This window comes from Phyllostomus discolor, chromosome 1 (genome assembly GCF_004126475.2).
Source record: "Phyllostomus discolor isolate MPI-MPIP mPhyDis1 chromosome 1, mPhyDis1.pri.v3, whole genome shotgun sequence".
NCBI classification, from domain to species: domain Eukaryota; kingdom Metazoa; phylum Chordata; class Mammalia; order Chiroptera; family Phyllostomidae; genus Phyllostomus; species Phyllostomus discolor.
In genome coordinates, this window is record NC_040903.2 from 192,990,328 (window position 1) to 193,005,528 (window position 15,201).

The window sequence follows — 15,201 nt, forward strand, 5'->3', positions numbered from 1 at the left end:
CCACCATGGTGTTTTGCTGGTTTTAGGCCATCACCTCAGCAGATTTCTGCCACTGTTCCTAACTGAAGTTGACCAGTTACTTTCTGCCAGTCTGGGTAGCTGTGTAGACCTCGGTGCGTAGCCGTGGCCTGTGAGCACCTGGGAGGAGCGAAGTGCAGCCTCAGTCACTGTCTGGTGGCTCGTGGAAGAGGCTGTTTATTTTGGGCTGCGGCAGAGACTCCCCAGCGACCCTGTGCATGCCCGGCAGCCCTTCGCATACGTCTAGGTCGCAGGCCCCTCTGCGCTGAGTGGCGGACTTCCTCTCACATAACCCCCTTAGAAGACTTGTGTTTGCAGCTGAAAACGCTCCTGCACCTTTCTCACTTGCAGCTTTGGTGTCTGATGCTTAAATAGTTCCATTGTTTGTAGTGCTCAGAGGTTAGTGAAGGAAACTGTCTTGCCTTCCTCCCCCTCCAAATTCTCTAGAAAAATGTGGCCCCATTTGAGATCTGAGCCAAATCCTCCAGGCTCAAGTAAACTCACCAGTCCACATTCTTCTCCACACGGGATCACTGCAGCTTTTGTCCAGATACACCTCACCCCATGTTACACTTCTGCGCGTCTTGGGTTAGATTTCCTCAGTGGCATGTGTAACCAGAAGGGGCTTTTTTTCTTTGTGCTCCGCTCTGCAAACTCTAATAGAAGGACAAGCCAGCGTTTGAATTTAGACTCTCAATACTTAGTAGCCCTGTAACCTCAGGCCATTCCTAAATTGTTTAAAGTCTCTGTTTCTTCATCTGAGCAAATTGTAGCACCTTCCTCACAGGGCAGGAAAAGTAAATAGGATGGCAGCTTTAAAGTGCTCAGTATAGCCTTGACTTATGTGGCTCAGTTGGTTGGGTGTTGCTCTGCAAAAGAAAAGACCTCCAGCTCTATTCCTGGCCAGGACACGTGCCTGGGTTGCGGATTCGGTCCCCGGTCGGGGCACATGAGGGAGGCAACTGATCAATGTTTCTCTCTCACATTGATGTTTATCTCCCTTTCTTTCTCCCTTTCTTCCCCTCTCTCTAAAAATAAATAAATGAAATCTTAAAAAAAATAAATAAAAAATATATAAAGTGCTCTGTGTAGTGCCTGGTAATAAATGTTAACTCTCTTCCTCAATTTTACCCTGTTGAGTATCAGACATCTTTACATTTGTTTTAAATTTAAATTTGTGTTTCTTGGAGACCTACTGTGTGTTCTTGGCACTGGGTTTGGCATTAGGAGTTTAAGTTAGATTGTGGAGCTGGAAGTGAAACCATAGCTGTGACTGAGTCCTAACCTGTTTTGAACTTCAAGGGAGACTCCTAAATTATCACTTGTTCACCCTTCCAAGGTTGAACAGTACCTTAAACAGATACCTGGAACCTTCTTCCTCCAGAGGACCAGCCTGCATCCTCTTGGATGTGGGAATTCTAAGGGGAAAAGCAAATGCAAGTGCAGCTTAGTTCCATGATAGGGTAAAGGAAGAGAAACCAGAAAGCAGCAGTAGCTGATGAGGAAGTAAATAAACATCATTTGTTTTCTCTTAATCCTTTAACTAGCACTGTCAAGGGGGACATAGTAATGTTTGTTAATGCACTTGGAACGGCCTGGCTCCCCAGCTCTGCCGTCACCCCAGCATCCTAGGAATGAGAGTGGGGGACAGCTGTGTGCTCTGCTCTGTAGATCACAGCACTGGGTGGGCGGCTGTAGACACTGAGTGACCCAGGCTTACTGCGGACGGATGAAGGAAAGTTGTCCTCCTGCCCACCCTTCTTTTAGCAGTCATATAGTAGAGGGGCTGGGAGGGGTGCAGCCCTAGCTGGAAGCCTGCTCCCCTGAGTTCCTGAGCTGCGAGAACACGCCGAGGTGGGAGGGTAACAGGCCATGTGGAAGTAAGCCGTTTGTCAGCCAAGAGCAGCCCAGTCTGTTCTGCTGAGAAGGGAAGTAAGGAAAGGAGCTGGCATGTTACTGAGCTGCAGCAAGGGGAGAGCAAAGCACGATTTCCCAGAGTGCTTATCTTGCTTTCTTCTCTGCCTCTTTCCTCTCCAGATACCCAGAAATTTCTGAAACAATCCTTTTTCTTTTCTTTGCCCTACCCCATTCCACAAACTAGAGGTAAGGGTTTAGCTTGCTGTGTGAAAATAAATGTACAAAAGCTATCAGTGGTTGGTATGTGCCAGGCAAGATGCAGACACTTTCAGGGGCAGTTTTCTCTGTCCTTGCAGATGCCTCATAGGGGCAGGTGTGGGCTGTTGAAGAGTAAGGCTCGGAAGAGTTCAGGCAGTAGACAGGGTTGCAGAGCAGTCCCCTGGTCAAACCCAGACTCGCCTGCCTGGCACCCAGGACCATGCTCTGACCCCCCCCACCTCACCCCCACCCCACAGCCATGATCCTGGGGGTCTCTTTGCTGTCATCTGTTCATGACACTTATCTTAAGTCAGAAACTATGTGACCCTTTACCGTTGGAAACAAGACAGTGCCTTGAAATGTGGGCAAAGTTTTGCAAGATAAGTAGTTTCCTACTAAGCATCTACTCTGTGTAGATTCTATGCCATGAACTAGAGATACAGAAATGAGCGGAACAAATGCTTGCCTTGTGGGGTGGGTGGGTGGGTGGGTGGGTGGGTGGGGTTGTAGAGGGGTCGGGGAAGGACTGGCCTATGAGAAAGTAATTGAAGAGACAATGTGGCGATAGTTAGCAGAGAGGAGTGAAGGAGACGCTATGAGGACACAGAGGGATCATAAAGCTGCAGACCCAACACCAGGTGCTTTACCTGCACAGGTATGATTGATCTGCACAGCAGCCCTGTGTGGGAGACACCTTTCGTGTCTCCATTTTGCAGATGAGGGAACTGAGGAGTGGGAAGACCTACCCGAGCCCACACTGGGTAACTGTCAGAGCAGAACACGCCTGGGCGCTCCCATTTTCAGCCCCTGCAGGTGAGCGGTACCTTATGCCGCTTAAATCCCTCTGGCTGCTCTCTTTGGGCTGGCTCAGGTTTCTTGGCCTACAACAGGGGACAGGGCGTAAGCTTGACAGATGGGTGTGGTTCCAGCTGACCGCGTGTGCTTTGAGGTCAGGGTTTCCAGGCTGCGGAGAGAAACAGCATTTCTTCTTTCAGAATGACTAAGGACTTTGGTGGCAGCTTCCGGGTGACAGGAGATTTCTTGTTTGGGCCAGGGTCCAATAAAAAAAATGTTCCCTCTTGTTGGCTCTGAAGCTGCTGACTGGTGTTTCCCCCTCCTGTGAAGTGGATGGACCTAAACTAAGGTGGATGGGCTCTGAGGCCAGACCCACCTGTGAGCTGCAGGGCTGGGGCTGGGCCTGTCTCAGGCAAGTGATGGAGGCCGAGGAGGCTGCAGCAGGCAGCCTAAGCCAGGGCGGTTTCTCCCTCTGTCTTCCCACCCCTGCCGCAGGGCCACCCTCCGGGGAAGGCTGGCCCTCCCCCAGCATGTGGGAAGTTCTCATGAGAAAAGGAATCCTGGCTGGACAATGAGCTTCCTGTCTGACGGCTGGGAAGTTGTGTTTTGGAGAAGAGGAAGGTTGCAAATGGTGTGAGAAATCGTCTCTTCCCTCTCACTGCGGCCGGTTTTACACTTTCGACTATTTGAGTTGGGGTGTCAGGAAGGCAGAAGGCCGGGGGAGAGCCGTGGACTGAAGAGCCCTTGGCTACCTGTTGAGAAATGGAGCTCCTCCTGCCTGTTTCCTTGCTCACACCCGCCCTGACCGATGCAGCAGCTTCTGCACAGGCAAGATGTTCTGGCTAAGCCTCTCATCCTGTGCTCAATTCAGAAAGCACAGTGGCCGTAGGACTCTTATCGGTGGTGTGGTGGAGACACCGCCCGCTTCAGACAGATTTGCAAAGGTCAGAAGAGATTGCCAAGGTCATCTGGTTCAGTGCCTTCATGTACTGAAACTGAGGCCCAGAGCGGCTAGTGTCCACAGGCCGCACCCAGACTGTCTGCCACTGGGCTCCCCTCCCGGATATGGGACTGGGAGGAGAAGCTGTGCTCAGAAATTCTTTGTTCCAGCCCACTGCTGCTGTGACCCTGAACAAGTACCGCCCCCTGCTGAGCGACTGGGAGCAAGTTTCTTCACCTCTCAATTTGCTCACCTGTCTAATGTATATGCTTTTTACTGGGGTTTTGTGACGCTCTAACGATGAGTTATACGTGGAAAGTGCTTAGGCTACTGCTTGGTGTGTGGTAGGTGGCTGATAAGTATGTTAGTACTGAGATTTAAAGGAGGCCTCAGAAGAAACCTTTTGACTAATCGGCTGTGATTACATCCATCCCCCTTCCAACCCCAACTCCTGTTTGCTTGTGTCTGGCATGCTCAGTTCCAACTTTCTTGAGGAGAATCACGTCCCTGTTGAACCAGCCTCTTTGCAGTGTATAGCATGACTTTCCCTTTCACACACGCAGTGGCTGGATGTTCCAAAAACCGCAGAGGGTGAGCCCCTCAGCGGAACCTGCAGCCACGTCCTGCCCAGCCAGCCCAGGTGAGCGAAGGGCTCTAGCCTGCAGCTCAGGAGCCCTCGTGCCTGTGGAATCCAGCCTCCTCATTTACAAATGTATGGTGGGGGCAAATTGCTCAACTCAGCCGAGACTCCCTGTTCTTATTTGTAAAATGAAGAAAATACAGCACCTGCTTCATGTACAGAGAGAGTTCCTGGCCCATTAATGAACTGTTTATGGTCATTATCTTCCTTGCCTTATGTCCTTCCCCCCCACCAACCCCTACACGTGCTCTCTTGAACACCTTTTTTCTCAGTTTGCATCTTTTCTTCTGGCTCTCTCTGCTCCCAACACACCATTTAGGGCTAGAAGTAGAAATTGGACCTTCATATACCAAGAAAAGGTTTTGAGAGCAAGCACACAGCGGTGCTTTTTAAAACAACAAGAAGGGACCCTCAGTGCTCAGTGTGCTCTCTGTCCACCTCTGCTGTCGGGCTGGACGCTCCATGCCCTGGGTGTGGCTCCGAGCCCCTCCCCCATTTTTGGGTCCCAGACTCATCCACTGACTCCCGGACACAGACCCGCCCTGCCCTGAGCGCCTGTGCTGTCCAGCGCAGTGGTCACTAGCCCCATGTGGCTTCTGAGAACCTGAAATGTGGTTACTCTGACTGTGACTGTAAAGACCTACTAAAAAATGCATATAAATTATCTCATAAATGTTCATGTCAATTGTATGTTGAGGTGTAACCAGTAATCTTTCATATATATTGGGTTAAATAAAATATATTATTAAAATAAATCTTACCTGTTTTCTTTTTACCTTTTTATTGTGGCTACTAGGAAATTTAAAATGACCTGCGTGGTCCCATTGTCTTTCTGCTGGACAGTGCTGACTTAGATGTGTGGTGTCCATCCGCTTCTTCCTGCCCTTGGGATTTTCCGCTCTGTTCCCTGTCTTTGCCCAGAGCGCTCCCCTTCCTCTGGGTGCGGGCAGGGCTCAGGTGAATGAGGTGTCTGCCCGGAAGGTCGACCAGGCTGATAGGAAAGCTCATCTTTGAACATTTCCTTCTTTGACTGGCGTTGCAGTTTGTTGTGAGCGTGTCTGTGTCCTCCTGGGACCGCCAGCTTTTTGAGGGCATAGTCCTGTCACATTCCGTTCCATGGCCCTCCTTGGGCGTCTTGTGTGGGGAGGCCTGCTTTACTCCTTTGGTGGGATTGCAGCCAAATAGGGACACTTACGGTACTGCCTCAGCTCTGCCCCTGATGATTGCAACTGCCATGTGGGTAGCTGGGCTTGGGGAACCTCTTTCTTCTCCCCTAAATTCCCAGGAAATCTTTCTCCAGCCACACTTTTCCCAGCAACCTGTCTCTGTGCCCGGGTGAGTTCTACCGCACCGGTTTTGTCTGTCTAAAACGGCGTTATTTCAGACCCGTGAGCGCACACGGACACAGGCTCTCACGCACGCCCTCAGTCACTTCGTGCAGGAGTTGCCGTGTGTTCTCCACACCTGTCGTTGGCCACACACCTCTTCGGCCGAGACCTTTTAAAAATGTGCTGGGTATTTAAATGTCTGCTTCCCTTCCTCAAGCTGAGCTTCACACGCCCTCCTGCCCACTCTGATTTTGAAGGGACTCGAGTATTCAGTTTGTTAAACCGAACATGGTGACCCCCTGGTCTCTCCTGGAGCTTGTTTTGATAGGCTTTTTATGCAGTCTTATGAAGGTTGGTTCTGTTTTAATTTGCCTCCTCCTCCTAAAAAGCTGGTCTCCAAAACAACAAATGCAAAAAACATTTGAAGGGCAGATTGCAAGGGTTCTTGTTGGTTTCTACTGAGGGTTTGAGGCTGCGGTGATGACGCTCACTCAGGTGGAAGTGTCAGCCGCATTTTGCTTCTCCTCTGTCTGCACCCTCACCAGCTGGACGGACGGTCTGTCACCGAGTGACTGCCGGGTGCCAGGCGTGCTGCCGGGTCCCTGAAGAGTTACGTCACTGCTTCCTGTGCGCACTGGAGGCCTAAGTGGCTGTGAGAGATAATGGAAAACAGAGAAGGAAGCTGAGGAGAATTGATTTTTTTTTCCTGAAAATTTCTATCTTCTGGCTTTCTCCCTCTCTTAAAAGTCAGGCAGCTTTGCCAAATCAGATGAGTTCATTGTCTTCTTGGGGTTAAGAACAGAGCTTGAAACTCCCTCTGCGGACCTGGGGTTGTCAGACAATGAGCCTGATGCTCAGATTAAGTCAGCCTCTTGCCCAAAACAGTAGCTTCAGGAAGCCACTGGATAATTTATTTGCTATTCCTGATCTTCTCTTTCCTGTTAACCCCAGGCATCGCTGAGAGGGTCCTCGCCAACACCTGCCCTTTGCCAGGCCCCTCCCACTGTGCTCATTGAGCAAGAGGGCCATTTTTTTCTTGCGTTCTTGATGTTGTTTGCGTCCTTTTTTTTTTTCCTTCCGAGTCCTCCTCATTTCTTTCATTGGAAAGAATGGGTGGGGGTGGGTGGCCTCTTTGTGATGCTGAAGCTCATACACTCTAGTTTGTTTCCTTTGTATGACCTTCACAGGTCAACATACAAGATTTCTGTGCAGTTGACTTTACCATCTTAGGGTAGCAATACTGTCAGCTCACTGTAAAGGCGCTCTCTCCCTCTGGCCATCGTCTGTCGGATTCAGCTGCCCTTCTCGAGATGCTGCAGAGGCTCCTCTTTACGCCGGGCTTCACCTTCACTTTCCTGAGTCAGTGCATGTGCTTCAGACTGCTGCCCCCTCTCCTAAGGGGCCGAAGCCCCACTTGAAATGCTGCTTCTGCGGTGGGCCTTCCTCGTCTCTCCCACACCGGATGTGATCTCCTGCTTTGAGCTCCCTCTCTTGTGGCACCAGTTACACCCTTTGATGTGTCTTAGAATAAATCTGTGTCGGATATCTTTGGAAGAATACAGAAGCTGGTATAGGGTCTTTGGAGAGAGGAACCGAGTGACTAGGGACCAGGAGAAGGACTTCCTTTGGCCTGTACACTCATCTTGGCTTTTAAATTTTATTCCATGTGTATATGCTTCCTGTGGTTTTTTTCCCTATAAAAATATTATCTGTGTAACAGATCCAATCTATAAATATTGGAGAATGTTTTTGTAACTACAGAGTAGGGACGTGTCCTTAAGTAAGACACAAAATCAGGTGCCATGAAGAAAATAACTTTCAAAATATATGTGTGTGCTTATTTGTCATAGCCCTGTTTGGCTACCAGTACCCAAAGTGTTTTTATCCTTTTTCAGAGCATGGGGCAGTGACCCCTCCACAATAGTTAATGAATATTAGTTGAAATGAAATTGAATTGCCAGTCACTTCCTCGCAGATTTCACTGGTGAGTGCCAGGTGACCTTCTGGGTCTCGCTCAAAGATTCTGCAAGGACTCGGATGTTAAGGGCAGAAATTCCCAGTGAAGCAGGAGTGGCTTTAGATTCAGCAGCTCTTCCCCCGAGGGCATCTTACCCAGCACATTGGACCCGTGCGTGGGTTCTGCCTGCTTTCTGCCTGCTTTCAGGAGCTGTCCTGGGGTGCTCGGCATTAATTATGCAGCGGAAATGAACCAATTAGACACAGTTGGAGGAGAGCGGGAGGGATTTGTGGCAGGCTTGTTGCCCGAACAAAAGAGGGCAAGTGCAGAGGGCGAGGCAGTTTGCTGGGGTTTCTTTGGAAATTCAGCTGGCCAGCTCTTTGAAGCACTTGGCTGCAGTATAAAGAGGCACCAGAGGGAGCGTTTGCATCTGTCTCCCTCCTGTTCATGACTCTGGGCGAGGTGGGTGGCTCGGGAACAGCCTGGAGGAGGTTCGCCCCCAGAGGGGACTGCGGAAACTCGTGTGGGCTCGTCTGCGGGTTTCAGAGAAGCTGCCCAGCCGCCTGCTCCCCATCCCCGCAGCACCCACCCCCGCAGCACCCACCCCAGCTTTGTTCTGTTAATAGCTCTTTAAAAACAGAGTTTGTCCTCATCTTAGTGATAAGCAGCTTGAGGACAGGGAGCTGCCTTCTCCTTTTAGACTTGGATCCATCCCCCAGCCTGGCCTGCAGCCGGCTTGCTTAGCTGCGGTTTGTAGGTGGAAGGAAAACCGAGTGAGGTGAGGGGCTGCCGGGGCTCCTCTGATTGCGAGCGGAGGGTGGGCCTCCGAGCGAGATCGCCTTGTCGGGGACGGACACAGACTCCAGATCCGTGAGAGGCGGCGGAGAAAGGCAACCCACAGTTCCTGCTCTCACACCGAGGTCCTTGTAGTATTCAGAGTGGGGGCAGGTCCTTGTCTGGACACAGCTTTTATCTTTCGTGTCTTTGTAAGGCTTTGGAAAGGTCAAGTTCGGGGATGCCTGGCCATCTTGCCAGCTGGTCTTCTCCCCCAGCTTAGTCTTTCAAACAGCGATCCGAGTGCCCACACTGTGCCCCTCCCGTTTTGGCTCAGTACACCTCTTTGTTCACTTCCTGGGGACTTCAGTTCTGCTGTGTCTGTCCAGGGTCAGAAGGGCGGGCTGTGGAATCAGAGGCCGGCCTTCTCCTCGCAAGGGCTGCTCAGACGTCCGCCTTCCAGCTCCTCGGGCTGATCCTTACTGCAGCTCATCTGCCCTGGGTTCCCACCCACCATGCGTAGTTACCGCTTGGTCCTTGTGGTATCCCCCTAACTGACCTGTCTGAATGATGCACTCGACGCACTGTGTAAAGGCCCGCTCAGCTCATGGGGTGGAAGCAGTGTCTGCTGGGAAAAAGGTCACAGGTTTTAGAACCAGAAGACGTGACTCTGCCCCCAGGTCTGCCATTTAGTGTGCCACTTAGTCTGCCATCTGCCCGGCTGAGAGTCGTTTAACTCTCATGGGCCTGTGTCCTCATCCTCAAAGGGGGTCGTGACCCCTACTGCCTGGAGCATCAGAGCGAATTAATAGGATAGGAGGTGACGGTGCTTTTATTTTTCTTTAAATATTTTTATTGAATTTATTGGGGTTGCATTAGTTAATTTATGTAAGACCCAAGTGTACAATTCTGTAATACATCATGTGTGTCTTGTATTGTGGAAAGTGCTTTAAAACTAGGCAGTCGTACCTCAGTAAACAGGTGGGACTCGCTGTGGGCTGGGACAAGGGGTGCAGTGACTGTGAGTCAGGGAGTGGGAGGTGCTCCCAGGAAAGCCATCAGAAACCCCCTCTGTGGCCGAGGAGGCTTGTTTTTGCCGCATGGTGGAGTCCTTCCTGGCGTCGATGCTGGAGACAGGGCTGACATTCCCCCGGGCAGGGTCGGAGTATTCTGTCCGCTTTCACTGACTTCTGTATCTCCGTGGGGTTCCTAAAACTGTATTATGCGCCAGATCTCTGTGAGTTCAGGACTTCATCAGAGTCTGCCGCTCAATCATTGGTACAGTCACAGAACAGTGAGGAGAGGTGGGGGAATTTGCCAGCAGCCGAATTTCCATTGTTGCCTGTGCCCATCTCTCTCTTGTGGCAGCCTGCACGCCCGGGCTCGGGCCCACGGCCTCTCCGAGGGACTGGCTCTGTGCTCCTCACGTGTTTCTTGCTGAGGCCTTTAGAACTGAGTCCTGAGTCCCCGGGGGGTCTCCCGCTGAAAACCTCACCACCGTGGCATCGCTCTCTCTTTGTCTTTGCAGTGTGTTCCCTGCCCCCGGAGCCAGAGAATGGTGGCTACGTCTGCCACCCCCGGCCCTGCAGAGACCCCCTCAACTCTGGCAGTGTCATCGAGTACCTGTGTGCCGAAGGCTACATGTTAAAGGGCGATTACAAGTACCTGACGTGTAAGAATGGCGAGTGGAAACCGGCCATGGAGATCAGCTGCCATCTTAACGAGGGTCAGTTGGGCCGATGGGAGAGGGGTTCTGTTTTCTTCTGACCCCAGGGGAGTGGCGCCCGCTTCCCCTGAATGTCCCCTGTGGTGCGGGGCAGTACGGGCCCTTCGAGGCCCTGCAGCCTCCCTTCACCTGGGATTTCCTGTCCCTGTGAAGGGCGCTCCGGGTCGCTGGTGTGTGTGCCGTGTGGTTCGGCCGCGCCACTGAGGGGCTCCGTGGCTTTACCAAGGCATCTGTTCTGCTGCGTGATCGCGTGTTTGCTAAGCCACGTGCTGGTGACCTTTGACTGTGTTCTGCCAGCACAGGAGCGCAATGCTGACACCATCTGTAGCATCTCCTTTATGTTATTTTTTCTTGAATGGTAACGGACTGTTTTGTCATGGAGCTACAGTCCAGCTGGCCAGGACAGAAGGCCTGACCCCTCCCACCTGCTGTCGTGCATGACAGGAAAACCCAGCTGCCTGCAGGAGAGAGTGTGTCACTCAGCCGTCATTGTGCCTGCACCTGGGCTCTGAGGCTGTCACGGCCAGAGAAGGGTGGGGGCTGGCCTGAGTATTACCACTAAAGCTACAGGGTCTTAGAATGGGGGTTACTACAGCCCGGTTCTTACAGATTTTCCTGTCACGTGGGGAGAAGACGGGTGGGACTTAAAACGGTGGACTGGTGTGTCCACTGAACGGTCAGTGTCTACCAGCTGGCTCCTAGGGGCCATGGCCGGAAGCGGCTCATGAAGTGAGGGGTCAGGTGGTCATCACAGGCCCACGGTGAAGGGATGTTAGGTTCTGGCGCGGGGCAGGGAGACGGCCCCTGCCCTTGTGTGTGTAAAGTGCTTTGTACTGTTACTCCTGCAAGGGCCCTGGCTGTGGCGTATCCTTGCATGGTAGGGGTCCTTGGTAAGATCAGCTGTGGGACTCACGTCGTGTGTGTCTGGCTGTAAACCTCTTCTGACGATGGCTTGTTTCTGTAGAGAAAGACACCAAGACGTCACTCGGGTCCCCCACGCTGTCCATAGTGGCTTCCACCGCCAGCTCCGTGGCGCTTATTCTCCTGCTCGTGGTGCTGTTCGTGCTGCTGCAGCCAAAGCTGAAGTCTTTCCACCACAGCAGGTGAGCCCGGGGTGGCAGGCCTCTCCGTGGGGACTGGCCTCTGACTGGCAGAGGGTTGCTGGTACGTCCACCCGCCTCTGCTGGGCGGGTGCCGGCGAAGGGAGGGGCTCATTCATGCCCTGAATGTGCCTGGCACTGTGCCGGTTGCTTCACATACGTTGTCTTCATCCTCACGGGGACGCTGCAGTTGAGAAAACTCAGAGCAGTTAAATCATTTACTCAAGGTCATGCCTCTTCAGGGGTGTGCAACCCGTGTGCAGCTCAGGATGGCTGTGAATGGGGACTAACACAGAATCGTAAATTTACTTAAAACATGGTGAGATATTTTTGTGATTACCTGCCGCAATGTATTTCATGTGTGGCCCAAGACAGCTCTTCTTCCAGTGTGGCCCCGAGATGCCAAAAGGTTGGGCACCCCTGCTCTGGATGACAACAGAGCTGAGTTTTGAACAACTATCTGTCCAACTCCAACGTCATGTCCTTTTCCCCACGTCAGTGGTTCTCAGAGTGTGGCTCCAGCGGCATTGGTATCACCTGGGAGCTTTCAAGAATGCACATTTTTAGGCCCCATCCCAGACCCACTGAGTTGGAAACGCTGGGTGGAGGCCCGGCGATGGCTCCCCGCAGTCCCTCCCGGTGGCTCCGAGGCAGGCACGCAGTCCCAGGCCGCTGCCCGGTGTACCTGGTTTCCAGCCCTGGCCGTGTGCACAGAGGCTCCTGCTGGGGTTGCGGACAAGTTCCGGCACCCGGGCCTCCATCCCTGGCCGTCCTGGTGTGTTGGGTTTGGAGTGAGGACCTGGCACTGGTGCTTTGCAAAGCTCTTGGGCTGACTCTAGGTGCAGCGGGGACTTGCAGCCAGTGCACTGTACCGTGTACTGCAAACAGAGGACCGGTTTTCTTGCCCGACTTTTTTCTGGTTGAGTGCATCTGGCACAGCTCACCCTGGACTGGGTGGGTGTGTTTGGGGAGGGGTTGGCACCTGGGGGGCGTGGCCCCGAGCGGGTCCCTGAGGATGGGCCTCTCTCCCTGCTGCCCCGGCCTCTGCGGCAGCAGCGCACTCCCTCTCTCGGGGCCAGTTTCTGTCGACTCGGAGCCCTCCCTCCCTCACTGCGGTCACTCACTGCGGTCACTCACCGCGGTCACTCCCAGGCCGGAGGAGGGGCGGAACAGGCCGCACCGAGTTAAACAGAATGCTTCCAGTTTGGGATTTACAGACGAGGACCGAGCTCAGTTTAATCTCCGTGCACCGTGTGTGGTTTTTCTTTTCTTTTGTTGGAGGGGAGGGCAGCAGCTACTTTGAGAGGTTGTTAAGCAATTAGTAGAATAAAGAGGATTTGGAAGGGGTCATTTACTTGAAGGAATCAGCTATTTCCACATAAAATCAAGCTGGTCTGTTTGGCATTTTATTCACATTAGGGAGTTTTCCCCCTTGTAGTTAACTAGTCAGTCTGTTAAAAGTAACTGGCTGATTTTGCCTGACTTGAGTGTAAGAGGGATTTGGTCTTCATATGAGACCTTATTTAAAGTTTGTACTGTATTTATGTATTACTTTTTAAACAAAAAAATCATTTTGGACAATGAAAGTTGAGCACCTGGCAGAACACACACTGCTTTCTATGCCCCCGTGCCATCAAAGTTCGCCCTCCTTCCAGAAGCCTCCGAGCGCTTTTATGAGGGCCACTTCCCTCGTGCTCACCGCGTGTGCGCCGTCCAAATTGGGCGGCCCGGGCTTCGCCTCCAGGCACGGAGGAGAGGGGAGAACTGGTGACAGTCCGGCAGCAGTGCAGTCCGCCGCAGGCCGTGCATCTCCCGCGAGGACAGGATGCATCATCTGCGTGGTGGTCCAGCACACACTGGCCTGCGCCTCGTCCCAGAGGAGTGGTCAGACGAGTGCAGAATGCGGGACAGTGACAGTCCTGGAGACGGTGGGCCTGCAGCCCAGAGAAAACGTTGCCGCCGGGAAGGAAAAGCTGTGGGGACTGTGCTAGAGTAGAGGAAGTAGGAACCAGGACGGCCAGGTGCTGTGTGGGGCCCTTGATTAGTCCTGGTGGGAGACAGACAACAGCCCAGGTGGACATGTGGACATGCGTGCGGGTAGTCGGGGAAATCTGTGTGACATTGTTGTGCCAATGGTAAATTTCTGGGTGGAATGATACCGTAGCTGTGTAGGAGACAAGGGTTTTGGGAGGTTTACATTCAGTGTCTTCAATTTACTTTCAGAATGGTTCAGGTAACAAAAAAGGGTGTGGGTATAACAAGGGATCCCCAGAAAGGTGTCAGCCTGAATAACTCCCATAAACACAGCACTGAGGGAAAGAAGCTGGACGCACACACAAGCACACACACGCAGACTTCCTGTGCACCCCGTTCACATGAAGAGCAGAAACGCAGAACCAGTTGCTGGTGTGGGAGGGTTCAGGGGCAGGCATTACAGCCGTTGAAGTGAGAGGCAAAGGAGTGCTTTACATGAAAGTGAGGATGCTGGTCACTTACAGTGGGGCAGTGGGCAGCGGGAAGCGGGAATCGATTGGCCCGGTACTGGGGTGTCGGGACCCAGCAGTGTTCTTTCTTGACCCAGGTAGGGGTTATACAACGTTACCCTGGGAATAAACCAGGGAGTAACCCATTTTTCTATGTGTTCTTTTCTATATTTGTATTATAGTTCACATATAATAGTTCACAAAGTTAATAATAACAGGCAAGCAAAGTGGCTGAGTCAGAAGAACCAAATTATTTGGAGTTTGAGTCCGTTGTCCCATCTCCAGACCATAGTGCTGCTTTTCCCTCTCCTTTTAAACAAGAGCTTCAGGGAGACTCACTGTGCAGATCACTCCGCACGCTCACTGGGGTCCGCAGCAGTGGCTTCGGTGTATTCACAGGCGTGTGCAGTCATCATGTCCTCGCTCCCCGTCCCAGCTGTGCCGAAGGAGCGGCTTTGTTCCCGGGGCCCTCGGTGCCTGGTTCTGCACAGGACCAGAGAGCGAGGCGCCGGTCTTTCCAGAGGTTAGGAATACAGCTTCTGGGACTGGACTCAAATCCCAGCCTCCTCCCTTACCAGCTGTGTGACTGTGAGCAGTCAGTTAACTTCTCTGAGCCTCCTTTGCATTTTTGATGAATTTCTACCTGAAAGCGCTCAGGTGAGGATTCATTGTGATAAAGTATATAAAGCACCTAGTGCTGTGTCTGACATATAGTAGTAAGTGCTCAAAAATGGTTGGTACTGTTAGTGTTATGGTATTTATTTGTCTCCGGTGCATTTTAATTCTCCCTTGTCTTTTCCTCCTCTTGATGCAGGCGTGACCAGGGGGTGTCTGGGGACCAGGTCTCCATCGTGGTGGATGGAGTTCAGGTGGCGCTGCCGTCGTACGAGGAGGCCGTGTACGGCAGCTCCGGCCACTGCGTGCCGCCCGCCGACCCCAGAGTACAGATCGTGCTGTCCGAAGGGTCTGGGCCTGGCGGGTGGGCCGGGCCCAGGGAGCAGCAGCTGCAGGACCAGGGCGCCTGCTCCTCCACGGGGGGAGAGGAGGAGGCCCCGGGCCAGTCCGGACTGTGCGAAGCCTGGGGCTCTCGGGGCTCAGAGACTGTGATGGTGCATCAGGCAACCACCTCCTCCTGGGTGGCCGGCTCAGGGAGCAGCCAGCCAGCACACAAGGAAGCCCCAGACTCGGAGAACAGTGACATACAGAGCCTTTTGTCGCTCACGTCGGAGGACTACACAGACGGTAGGTGCGCCGCACCGATTGCGAGTTACCGAGGCTCCAGGGCCTCGCCGGAAGTAAGGAAGGGTGTGAGCCCCTTAATGACT

The 15,201-nt window shown here is 52.7% G+C and overlaps 1 protein-coding gene and 1 long non-coding RNA gene across 5 annotated transcripts in view; both read left to right on the forward strand.

Annotated features, from left to right (window-relative positions):
• The window catches only part of SUSD6 (sushi domain containing 6), a 92,872-nt gene that overhangs the window by 72,020 nt on the left and 5,651 nt on the right, over window positions 1-15,201 (forward strand). For 3 of the 4 annotated variants that reach the window (XM_036011424.1, XM_036011426.1, XM_036011433.1), the window contains exons 3-6: window positions 2,056-2,121; window positions 10,096-10,293; window positions 11,258-11,396; window positions 14,691-15,118. In XM_036011424.1, coding sequence (XP_035867317.1) covers window positions 2,056-2,121; window positions 10,096-10,293; window positions 11,258-11,396; window positions 14,691-15,118 — 831 coding nt within the window. The remainder of the gene's footprint in view (window positions 1-2,055; window positions 2,122-10,095; window positions 10,294-11,257; window positions 11,397-14,690; window positions 15,119-15,201) is intronic. The other variant, XM_028507744.2, reaches the window with a different exon arrangement.
• On the forward strand, window positions 2,129-8,678 carry LOC118497393. The gene is made up of 2 exons (XR_004899917.1): window positions 2,129-4,508; window positions 4,539-8,678. It is a non-coding gene; the product is annotated as an uncharacterized LOC118497393 (long non-coding RNA).